Raw genomic sequence first — 12,092 nt, 5'->3', positions numbered from 1 at the left:
ACTTTCATTTATGTTTGGCGAAGTGTTTTCCACTTTGATGCCGGGGCTGTACATGAAACCGCTCGAAGCCCGTCTCCATTTTCTCACTAAACATGCTGAACACAAACGCATTTTTGTCTTTTGAAGCGAACTGGACCAGAGTCCGTTTGGAAGCTGGACCGAGACCACCTGAAAAAGTGGGTCTCAGTCCGGTTCTTTGATCCGCACCGGGAGTCGTTTGTTGGACCAGCGTTCAAAACGAGCCCTGATCTGTGTAAAGTGGACCAAACAGTGCAGGTCTTAATCTCTTAACTCCCACCTGAACGGATCCCATTTTCTCCAGTTTGGCTTTACCCGAATCGAAAAGCTTCTTGGGGAAAAAGCACCAAAAGAGCCACAAAAAATGAGAAGAAAACAAGGATGTAAACGCAAAAAAATGTGACAAAAATTCAACAAAAATGTGACAAAAATTCAACAAAAATTCAACAAAAATGTGACAAAAATTCAACAAAAAAATAACAAAAATGTGACAAAAATTCAACAAAAATGTGACAAAAATGTGAAAAAAATTCAACAAAAATTCAACAAAAATTCAACAAAAAAAATTACAAAAATTCAACAAAAAATTCACAAAAACTCAACAAAAATGTGACAAAAATGAAAAAAAGAAAAGAAAAAAAAAACATTTAAAAGGTTGCACAACACAGCAACAATGCAAGGAAAAAGGTCAGTTTTGTGGGTCACAGGCCTATATAATAGCCAAAGAGGACAGAATGCATTTGGTGTAGGCGGGTGGTAAGAGGTTTATACACCCTTAGATTTGGGTAAAACGGAACTGGAGAAAAAACACTTGGTTAATGTAAGAGGTTAAAAAGTGTTTGAGAAACTTCATTGTTTTGCCTTTTGTGTTCCAGACCCTCGACCTGTTGAAGCATGGAGCGGGAGGCGGGACTCCATCAGAGCCAATTAGAAACTAAAGAATCATCCAATGAGACCCAGCCGTCTCCTTCCGATCCCTCCCCCTCTTCCTCTGCGCCCGCCCCTCCCTCGGTGACCCCCTCCCCCCCTCGCCTCACCCCGAACCCCCTCTTACTGGACAGTCCGGCCGCGACCGTGACGACCCCGATCACCTGTTCCCCTCCTCCGCCCCTCACCCCGGCGCCCTCTCTCTCCGCCTCCGCCCACGTCACCAAGTCGCCCACGCCCACCTCCCCTCACCTGCTGGTCCCCGCCCCGCCCAAGCTCACCTCCACGGCCACGCCCGCCCTGCGCACCTACGGCCGCCCCATCCTGCCCTCGCCGGCTAAAACGCAAGCCCCGCTCTCCGCCGGCGGCGTCACGACGACCACGACAACGACCGCGGCGGCGTCCAACAAAGCGAATTCTTCCACCGCTTCGGCCAACGCGACCACGAGTACTTCCTTAGCGACCAAAACCTCCAGCTCTTTGACCAATGGCAGCGCCAGGACGGTTGCCACGACGACCTCTACACCGATCACGCCATTCCACACGCCGGCCAGCCCCCCGGGACGACAGGTGCGTAAGATGATAATGATTAGAAGGATGGAATTAATTAACTATTGTCAGTGATGTGTGTGATCATTGCAGTTTTATACATCTGATGCTGATTTGTGCCGCATAGAACAGAAAACAGGATAGTTTTTATTGGCAGTGAGTGCATTGGTTTAATGTTTACTCTCTGCTCATAGTGAGAACCTTTTTGCTGTGTTTTAGTTTATTTAAAGGGACTGTACGGAGTTTAAAAATGTTAAAACGAAGTATTTTCCTCCCCCTACATGTTCCAGCCATGTCCTAATTTGTAGAATGAGCTCAGACCTGTTCACCACAACTGCCTCTAAAATCCTGCACTGTCACTGTCATGCACGAGCTTAAAGCAATACTAAGTAACTTGTTTACCTTAATAAATCCTTTTTGTCCCTCTGGGGGTAATACAAGTATTCATGATTGGAGGGTCTTTCATCTCCCCCTGGTGTCTCTGGTCAGAAAACCACAATTGCAACTTGACTGCCACCGGACCGGAGCACCAATACACACTAATGGAATCATGAAGAAGAAGCTAACAGGCTAATGGGCAAAGCTAACTGCGGGCTAGCGCCAGTTAAACAGTATTTACAGCCAAGTTTGAGTGAAAAAAAAATATTTCCATTGTGTAATTGGATGTACAATATCCCTCTCTCCCTTCACCTTTTCTGTCAGCGTAGTATTTACTCTCACGGACAATTAATAAGTAAAAAAAATCGCAACTTTCTACGACACCTACAGTGGCGCTTATGGCCTCTAGGGGCAAGAGTTACTTAGCCCTGCTCTAATATAGAGACTGCAGTTACGCATAAGACCTGAGGTGGCAGTAGTGAGCATAAAATGACCAACTTGCCATCGACCATGTACAGGAGCATTAAAGCAGTACTAAGTAACTCTTCCCCCTAGAGGCCATAAGCGCAACTGCAGGTGTAGTAGCAAGGTACGATTTTTTTAACTTATTAATTGTCTTGGAGAGTAAGACAGGAAAGGCGAAGGGAGAGAGGGTTACTGTGCATCCAATTATACAATGGAAATTTGTTTTTTCACTCAAACTTGGCTGTAAATACTGTTTAAAGTGACGCTAGCCCACAGTTAGCTTTGCCCGTTAGCATGTTAGCTTCTTCTTCGTGATTACATTAGTGTGTATTGCTTTCTCCGCACCGGTGGCAGTCAAGTTGCAAACATGGTTTTCTGTCCAGAGACACCAGGGGGAGATGAAAGACCCTCCAATCATCCCATAAACACTTGTATTACCCCCACAGGGACTACGGAAAGGATTTATTAAGGTAAACACGTTACTTAGTACTGCTTTAATCAGCACATGAACAGACTTCAGCTCTTGAAGCTAATTTCCACCTGCAGTCTGTATAGTTACATGTCTGAGGCTCTGAGATCTGAATGAAAGTCGCCTGTAATGTTGGTTCTGTGGGTATTTGTTGACATGTGGTTAATGTTTTCGTTCAGTCTGAGCAGCAGCAGTATTGTAATTATTGGTTTATTTGGTAGGGACAGTGTTAATGAACAAAACACACCAGATTGTAGCCACCAAAATTAAAAAAAAAACCAAAAAAAATTCTTCAATGCAATGGTGTAACATAAACTAGTAATAATGATTATTAATAAAAGCATTAGACTATAAGGGCATGCAATAAAACAGGTGGGCAAACTGCGGCTCGTGGGGCAGGTCGGCCCCCCAATAATTTTGTCCAGCCCTTGACTCTCTTTCCATAATTTATATGGCTCTAATTTTTTTATTTTCATCTCATTATTTAAATTAAAAGTGAGATTATAATATATGCAATAAATCTGCTAAGTCAATGCAGTTTCAATGAAAAAGAATGAATGTTAAGTTACTTTTCAATCACTTAAAGGGGCTAGATTCAAGTTGGTAATTTTTATACTCACTACTGCCACCTCAGGTCATACGTGTAACTGCAGCTTCTATATTTAAGCTCATGCATGACGATGCACACCTTTTTGAGTGACAGTGCAGGTGGTGAACAGGTCTTTTATTTACAATATTTAGTATTTGTACTTATATATTATTTTGTGTATTTTGCAATGGGAGAATGTTGAGCAAAGTTCAAGTTATTGAACTGTTGGTACAGCCTCGTGTGGCCTCTTGTAAAAATCAATTATCAAGATACAACGAAGATAAAATACTCTGAATATACAAAATATACCTGCACTGACAAAACAACAGATATAATCTAGTCCAATTTGGTCTATTTAAAGAGTGAGCTGCAAAAAGGGACGTAACTAAAAATTCATGTTCCTCGTGTAGGCCTGTGAGCGAGTTTTTTAGAGGGAAGAAGAAGGAAACCATTTTAATACCATTGAAATATCTGCTCATTTTCCTTATTGTATACTGTAGATGCAGAAAAGGCTTCCTAATGAGTTGGAGGAAGCAAACAGTTATTACAAGATTAAGTTTGGGACATGCAGGGCTGGACCGAGCCTTATCTCGAATAGGAAAGCATCCATCAGGCCTGTGTGGAAACTGCAGGGCCTGGTTTTGTTATGTTAGTACAATCGTTGCAGAGAAGGAGGGGATTGAACGTTATTTTTAAAAGTTCAGAACAAGTAGAGCGAATATCATGAGCTTTATTTTTGAAAAGAGACGGGAGTATTTGGTAGAATCTAGTTAAACTGGTGGAGGAGTAAAGTAGATACTCACACTCCAGGACTGTAGGTGGCGGTAATGCACCATAACGAGTGTCATACAGCTTTATTTGTCATTATACAACAACTACGCTATGCAATTTGTCTCCAGATGTGGAGCCAGGCTGATGGTCATAACCCAGTCACCCATTGTACATGTGTTCAGTTGATAATTGACCTCTTATAAATTGCATAAGCCACTCCTGTGTGAAATACATAAGCCTTTGTTCAGACCGATTATTCAAAACATGTCTTTTTCTTTGACACAATCTTTGCTGAAATGACTGATGGAAAAGCCCCCACAGTCATACGTGTAAACACCTCTGGACTTTTAGAAGCACATTTCAAGTTACTACAAAGTTATGATGCAACAACACTCAACTTGGAGAGTCAAATGTACACAGAGAAGTGAGTAAGGTGTGATTTAGAGCTCATGATTGATTAACAATGCAATGAAGAAGAGGAGAGGGGGAGGCTGAGATGGCTGGTGGTTCTACTGCTGACGTATAAAGAAGGGGAGATAGAATTGTTGATATGAATGCCTTGATGTGGATTTCCTTGAACAGAACCAGTGTTTTCATGATTTCTTTGTGTTGGGAGTCATGTCAGGACCTACTGAACATCAAATCTTGCTTGTTTTAGTTGATTACCGTGACGGGAAAGTTGTGAAATGAGCTCATAAACTTACTCCTTTGAAGAAGAGCTTTGCTTCTGTTTCTGAGTAAATGGACGAGGGCCTTCAGTGCTATTTAATTTAACACGTTTTACTTAAGCATTGGTTGAGCAGTAAGTGATGAAAAGTAGAAGGAAAAGGGATGTTTTACAGTTTCGCTGAAAAAATTTGCACATCAGCTTCATGACCACTTGCAGGTGAAACTGAGTAGTAACACGTTATTATCGAGACAAGCAGGTGCCGTATCCAGCAGTCAGTGGGAAATCTCAGGCTGAAAGTGGATCGTTTCTCCTGCAGTGGTTCTCAAACTGTGGCACGTAAAGCACTGGTGGCACTGGGGTCTCTCTTCATGTTGTTCTCAGGGTCATTGGCAATTTTGGACTTTATTAGTTTTCTTTCAACAATTCATGCTTTAGTGATGCACCTCAGTTAGGTGTTTGTCTGGTTTAGAGATGGTTTATATTGGGGCTGAAACAACAAATCGATTAATCTACGACTAATCGATTATTCAAATAGTCAACAACTATTTTAGTAATCGACTAATAATTTTCTGGTTCACACAGACTCAAATAGAGCAAAAATTACATGAAAATGTAGTATTTTTGCTGAAAACCTACTTTGTTTGTATAATTAGGGTCTGTAATGTTTTATACATTGTAAATTTCATGAATATCTGTCTGTGTCTCGTCCAATCAGAAGCAGAATTAGCGCCAAGAGCCTCCAACAAACATTTACTAAGTTTACTCCATCAGCACATCCTCAAGCGGCGCCACTTTAGCATTATGTGATATAAAAATGGAAAAAATTAAATTTTCCTACACCATCCAGTTTAGACTAAATTTAGTAAAATGTATGTATATTTTTGTACCTTTTTGTGCTATTTTGATCAACATCAAAACATGCTTTTGTTGCAGAGGTTTTCACTTCCCGGGTTCGATCTCTGGGCCTCGGGCTGTGCAGTTTATCGAAATCGCGATCTCTATTTTGGCCAATCTCACTTCTCGTCATGAGACTTTGGAATCAACAGGTTTACAGACAGTTCTTTGGCAGAAACAGCTCCTAGTTTTGGAGTTTGGATGTAAGAGTCTTGCGTTAAATGATACTGGAAAAAAGGATTGTCTTTGGTTTGAGCTGAGGTTTGTGCAAAAGGTTTGTCTAAATTCATTAACCAGCTACATGTATTTTTTTTTAATTATTATTCAAAACAAAACATGTAAAATAGTCCAGGATGAATGATGTCTCTCTGTGTGTGTGTGTGTGTGTGTTCTTGTACTTACGACATTGTGAGGACCAGTGTGAGTTTTTAACCAACAGAGTGACATTTTGGGTGGTCCTCACTTATTCACTTATTTAAAGGACTGTTTGAGGGTCAAGATGTGGTTTTAGGGTTAGAATTGGGTTAAGATTAGGGTTAGGATTAAGGTTAGGGTTAGGGTCTGGGTGATCCATTATGTTTATGAGTGTCCTCACTAAGATAGAAGTACAAGTGTGTGTGTGTCTGTGTGAGTGTGAATGTTGGTGGTCGCTCTGTCAGTCTGCCCCAGTGGAAACTGTTGCTACATTCATAGTTTACCACCTCTGTGTGTGGGGTGATAGAAGAACAAATCCCCTACACCAGGGCATTTACTTTGTTGTAAAAAGACCGAGGGCCGAACCTGCCAATTTTAGCCCAAAGTAAAGCACCACTTTTACAAATGTTGGTGTTGTACAAAATACATGACCTAATGTTGTGTTCTGTTTGGAAATTTTTAAGGAATTTATATATTTTTCTCACTTTTTTTTAGATTTGTTGAACTCTAAAAATGTTTAAAGGAGCTATACCTGATATTTCTTTCTTTTTGTAGGGTCCCTTAAAAGTGTGTATGGGCAATCCAAATAGTCAATATGTGACGAAAAAGGGGTTTGCGTTTTCGTCACATATTGACTCCAAAGGTTCAAACTTAGGTACAGTTCGGGCTGTCACGATAATTACTACATCGACCTATCGCTCAATACAGATAAACGATACATTTCTGGACTCGATATTTATCGTCTGTACATTTATCAGCATTTCCCCCCATTTTTTTCTTTGTAAAACTTTCATTTCTAATCGGGAGCAAATTGAGTTACATTATATTTCATGTTTATTGCAGCTGGTGTGGTATTTTTGGACATGATTGTGATAAGAACAAAGGTTTACTGTCATGTTTATGCCTGAGAGTTGACCGTATCTAGTATCGTTAGTCAATAATATCGTTTATCGCGATACTTTCCTGCCTCAATATATCGAACTTTAAATTTGTCATCGTGACAGGCTTAGGTATAGTCCCTTTCTGATTTGTATTAAAATGATTCTCAAAATAAACTTGAGGGCCAGCGGTGCAACGGACAGATTTTGTTTGTTTTTTTGTTTATTTTGGTCGGGACAGTGTGTGTTCAAGAGGCTAGATGCAATTGGCCATTTTATACTCACTACTGCCACCTCAGGCCATACGTGTAACTGCACCTTCTATATTAAGCTCGTGCATGACGGCACTAGTCGTGAGTAACAACTTTTTGAGCGACAGTGCAGGATTTTAGAGGCAGTTGTGGTGAACAGGTCTGGTTGATTCTACACATTAGGACATGACTGGAACATATAGGGGGAGGGATTTTAGCATTTTTAAACTCAGAATAGTCCCTTTAATGAACACACATGGGTCTCATACATGTATTTTTTGAAACGGTCGTCCCCCACCCACACTCTCTGGTGGAGGAAACCTACACAGACACGGGGAGAACATGCAAACTCCACACTGAAATGCTCCGTCCAGGTGGGAATTGAACCTGGGACATTCGTGCTTTGAGTGACTCGTGTCATGTGAAAAGCCCTATACAATTTCATGATGTGGTACTTTGCAGGAAAAGTTTGAAAACCGCTGTGTTAGAAGCATTTCAGGCTTTCTCAGAAAACAGAGAAAGAAAGAATAGAAGCTGACAGTAAGATACTAATTTACCTAAAACAATTCAAACACTGGGACACAGACGAAGAGGTCACTCAAGGTCGTTCCACGTGTACGTTAGACTGAACCTCAGATTTACATGTTTTATTATTCAAATCGTCTTTATCAGAGTGCGTTCTGTCCGGTCGCAGCAGTTACAGTTGCCCTCTACTCACACTGAGCCTGTGTGGTTAAACACAGTGATACTGAGAGATACAGCAGCCATGGTTTGGTGGTTTTTAGGCTCCGGTCTCTCCACTGTACATGTGTTCAATGTTCACCGCCTTCACTTCCTGGTCACACAGGCCTTTTATCTGTGTGAGAAGATACTACAACGGCACCAGTGAGCACCTGGACGGGTTAAACGCCTGTGGTTTATGTTTTAAAGACTCTGTTCAGACTGTGGTTTTTAACACGTCCGAACAGCATTAATGTTTGATATGCAACTGATGAATTAAAGGATGAACTCATGTGAGACGCACAGGTATTTCAGAACATGTCTGTGGTGGATTAAACTACAAGGTTTACAGGTTTAATACCAAGAAGGTTTGGAAGTTGACAATATCTTTATGCAGAATTTCAGTTGTTTACTCCTGTTGTCCGGATTTGTCACTGCCTAAATAATAGTTGTCATTACGTGAATCTATTTCAGTTTTATGCTATATAAATAATAATCTTCTTCTTCTTCTTCTTGTTCTTCTTGTTCTTCTTCTTCTACTTCTTCTACTTCTTCTACTTCTTCTACTTCTTCTTCCACTTCTTCTACTTCTACTTCTACTTCTTCTACTTCTTCTTCTACTTCTTCTACTTCTTCTACTTCTTCTACTTCTTCTACTTCTTCTACTTCTTCTTCCACTTCTTCTACTTCTACTTCTACTTCTTCTACTTCTTCTACTTCTACTTCTTCTACTTCTACTTCTACTTCTACTTCTACTTCTACTTCTACTTCTTCTACTTCTTCTACTTCTTCTACTTCTACTTCTACTTCTTCTACTTCTTCTACTTCTACTTCTACTTCTTCTACTTCTTCTACTTCTTCTACTTCTACTTCTACTTCTACTTCTACTTCTTCTACTTCTACTTCTACTTCTACTTCTTTTACTTCTTCTACTTCTACTTCTATTTCTTCTACTTCTACTTCTACTTCTACTTCTTCTACTTCTACTTCTTCTACTTCTTCTACTTCTTCTACTTCTACTTCTACTTCTTCTACTACTTCTACTTCTACTTCTTCTACTTCTTCTACTTCTACTTCTTCTACTACTTCTACTTCTACTTCTTCTACTTCTACTTCTACTTCTACTTCTTCTACTTCTTCTACTTCTTCTACTTCTACTTCTACTTCTTCTACTTCTACTTCTTCTACTTCTACTTCTTCTACTACTTCTACTTCTACTTCTTCTACTTCTTCTACTTCTACTTCTTCTACTTCTTCTACTTCTTCTACTTCTTCTACTTCTACTTCTTCTACTTCTTCTACTTCTACTTCTACTTCTACTTCTTCTACTTCTTCTACTTCTTCTACTTCTACTTCTACTTCTTCTACTTCTACTTCTTCTACTACTTCTACTTCTACTTCTTCTACTTCTTCTACTTCTTCTACTTCTACTTCTTCTACTTCTTCTACTTCTTCTACTTCTTCTACTACTTCTACTTCTACTTCTTCTACTTCTACTTCTACTTCTTCTACTTCTTCTACTTCTTCTACTTCTACTTCTACTTCTTCTACTACTTCTACTTCTTCTACTTCTACTTCTTCTACTTCTTCTACTTCTTCTACTTCTACTTCTTCTACTTCTACTTCTTCTACTTCTTCTACTTCTTCTACTTCTTCTACTTCTTCTACTTCTTCTACTTCTACTTCTTCTACTTCTTCTACTTCTACTTCTACTTCTACTTCTTCTACTTCTTCTACTTCTTCTACTTCTACTTCTACTTCTTCTACTTCTACTTCTTCTACTACTTCTACTTCTACTTCTTCTACTTCTTCTACTTCTTCTACTTCTTCTACTTCTTCTACTTCTTCTACTTCTTCTACTACTTCTACTTCTACTTCTTCTACTTCTACTTCTACTTCTTCTACTTCTTCTACTTCTTCTACTTCTACTTCTACTTCTTCTACTTCTTCTACTTCTTCTACTTCTACTTCTTCTACTTCTTCTACTTCTTCTACTTCTACTTCTTCTACTTCTACTTCTTCTACTTCTTCTACTTCTTCTACTTCTTCTACTTCTTCTACTTCTTCTACTTCTTCTACTTCTACTTCTACTTCTACTTCTTCTACTTCTTCTACTTCTTCTACTTCTACTTCTTCTACTTCTACTTCTTCTACTACTTCTACTTCTACTTCTACTTCTTCTACTTCTACTTCTTCTACTTCTTCTACTTCTACTTCTTCTACTTCTTCTACTTCTACTTCTTCTACTTCTTCTACTTCTTCTACTTCTTCTACTTCTTCTACTTCTTCTACTTCTACTTCTTCTACTTCTACTTCTTCTACTACTTCTACTTCTACTACTTCTACTTCTTCTACTTCTTCTACTTCTACTTCTTCTACTTCTACTTCTTCTACTTCTTCTACTTCTTCTACTTCTTCTACTTCTTCTACTTCTTCTACTTCTTCTACTTCTACTTCTACTTCTTCTACTTCTTCTACTTCTACTTCTACTTCTTCTACTTCTTCTACTTCTTCTACTTCTTCTACTTCTTCTACTTCTTCTACTTCTTCTACTTCTTCTACTTCTTCTACTTCTTCTACTTCTTCTACTTCTACTTCTACTTCTTCTACTTCTTCTACTTCTACTTCTACTTCTTCTACTTCTTCTACTTCTACTTCTACTTCTTCTACTACTTCTACTTCTACTACTTCTACTTCTTCTACTTCTACTTCTACTTCTTCTACTTCTACTTCTTCTACTTCTACTTCTACTTCTTCTACTTCTTCTACTTCTACTTCTTCTACTACTTCTACTTCTACTTCTACTTTTACTTCTTCTACTACTTCTACTTCTACTACTTCTACTTCTACTTCTACTTCTTCTACTTCTACTTCTTCTACTTCTTCTACTTCTTCTACTTCTTCTACTTCTACTTCTACTTCTTCTACTACTTCTACTTCTACTACTTCTACTTCTTCTACTTCTACTTCTACTTCTACTACTTCTACTTCTACTTCTACTTCTTCTACTTCTACTTCTTCTACTTCTTCTACTTCTTCTACTTCTTCTACTTCTACTACTTCTACTTCTACTTCTTCTACTTCTTCTACTTCTTCTACTTCTACTTCTTCTACTTCTTCTACTTCTACTTCTTCTACTTCTTCTACTTCTACTTCTTCTACTTCTTCTACTTCTTCTACTTCTTCTACTTCTTCTACTTCTTCTACTTCTACTTCTACTTCTACTTCTTCTACTTCTTCTACTTCTTCTACTTCTACTTCTTCTACTTCTACTTCTTCTACTACTTCTACTTCTACTTCTACTTCTTCTACTTCTACTTCTTCTACTTCTTCTACTTCTACTTCTTCTACTTCTTCTACTTCTACTTCTTCTACTTCTTCTACTTCTTCTACTTCTTCTACTTCTACTTCTTCTACTTCTACTTCTTCTACTACTTCTACTTCTACTACTTCTACTTCTTCTACTTCTTCTACTTCTACTTCTTCTACTTCTACTTCTTCTACTTCTTCTACTTCTTCTACTTCTTCTACTTCTTCTACTTCTTCTACTTCTTCTACTTCTACTTCTACTTCTTCTACTTCTTCTACTTCTACTTCTACTTCTTCTACTTCTTCTACTTCTACTTCTACTTCTTCTTCTACTTCTACTACTTCTACTTCTTCTACTTCTACTTCTACTTCTTCTACTTCTTCTACTTCTACTTCTACTTCTTCTACTTCTTCTACTTCTTCTACTTCTTCTACTTCTTCTACTTCTACTTCTACTTCTTCTACTTCTTCTACTTCTACTTCTACTTCTTCTACTTCTTCTACTTCTACTTCTACTTCTTCTACTACTTCTACTTCTACTACTTCTACTTCTTCTACTTCTACTTCTACTTCTTCTACTTCTTCTACTTCTTCTACTTCTACTTCTACTTCTTCTACTACTTCTACTTCTACTACTTCTACTTCTACTTCTACTACTTCTACTTCTACTTCTTCTACTTCTACTTCTTCTACTACTTCTACTTCTACTTCTACTTCTTCTACTTCTACTACTTCTACTTCTACTTCTACTACTTCTACTTCTACTTCTTCTACTTCTACTTCTTCTACT

General features: G+C 38.7%; 1 protein-coding gene across 2 annotated transcripts in view; it reads left to right on the top strand.

Annotated features, from left to right (window-relative positions):
- The window catches only part of phc3 (polyhomeotic homolog 3), a 42,512-nt gene that overhangs the window by 6,392 nt on the left and 24,028 nt on the right, over positions 1-12,092 (top strand). For both annotated transcript variants that reach the window (XM_079576089.1, XM_079576088.1), the window contains exon 2: positions 894-1,515. In XM_079576089.1, the coding sequence (XP_079432215.1) occupies positions 913-1,515 (603 nt within the window). In that variant the 5' untranslated portion in view covers positions 894-912. The remainder of the gene's footprint in view (positions 1-893; positions 1,516-12,092) is intronic.

The sequence above is a fragment of the Gobius niger genome (assembly GCF_951799975.1).
Source record: "Gobius niger genome assembly, chromosome: 18".
NCBI lineage: Eukaryota > Metazoa > Chordata > Actinopteri > Gobiiformes > Gobiidae > Gobius > Gobius niger.
Note: the sequence above shows the minus strand (reverse complement) of the source record. Positions and strands in the feature narration are given on the sequence as shown.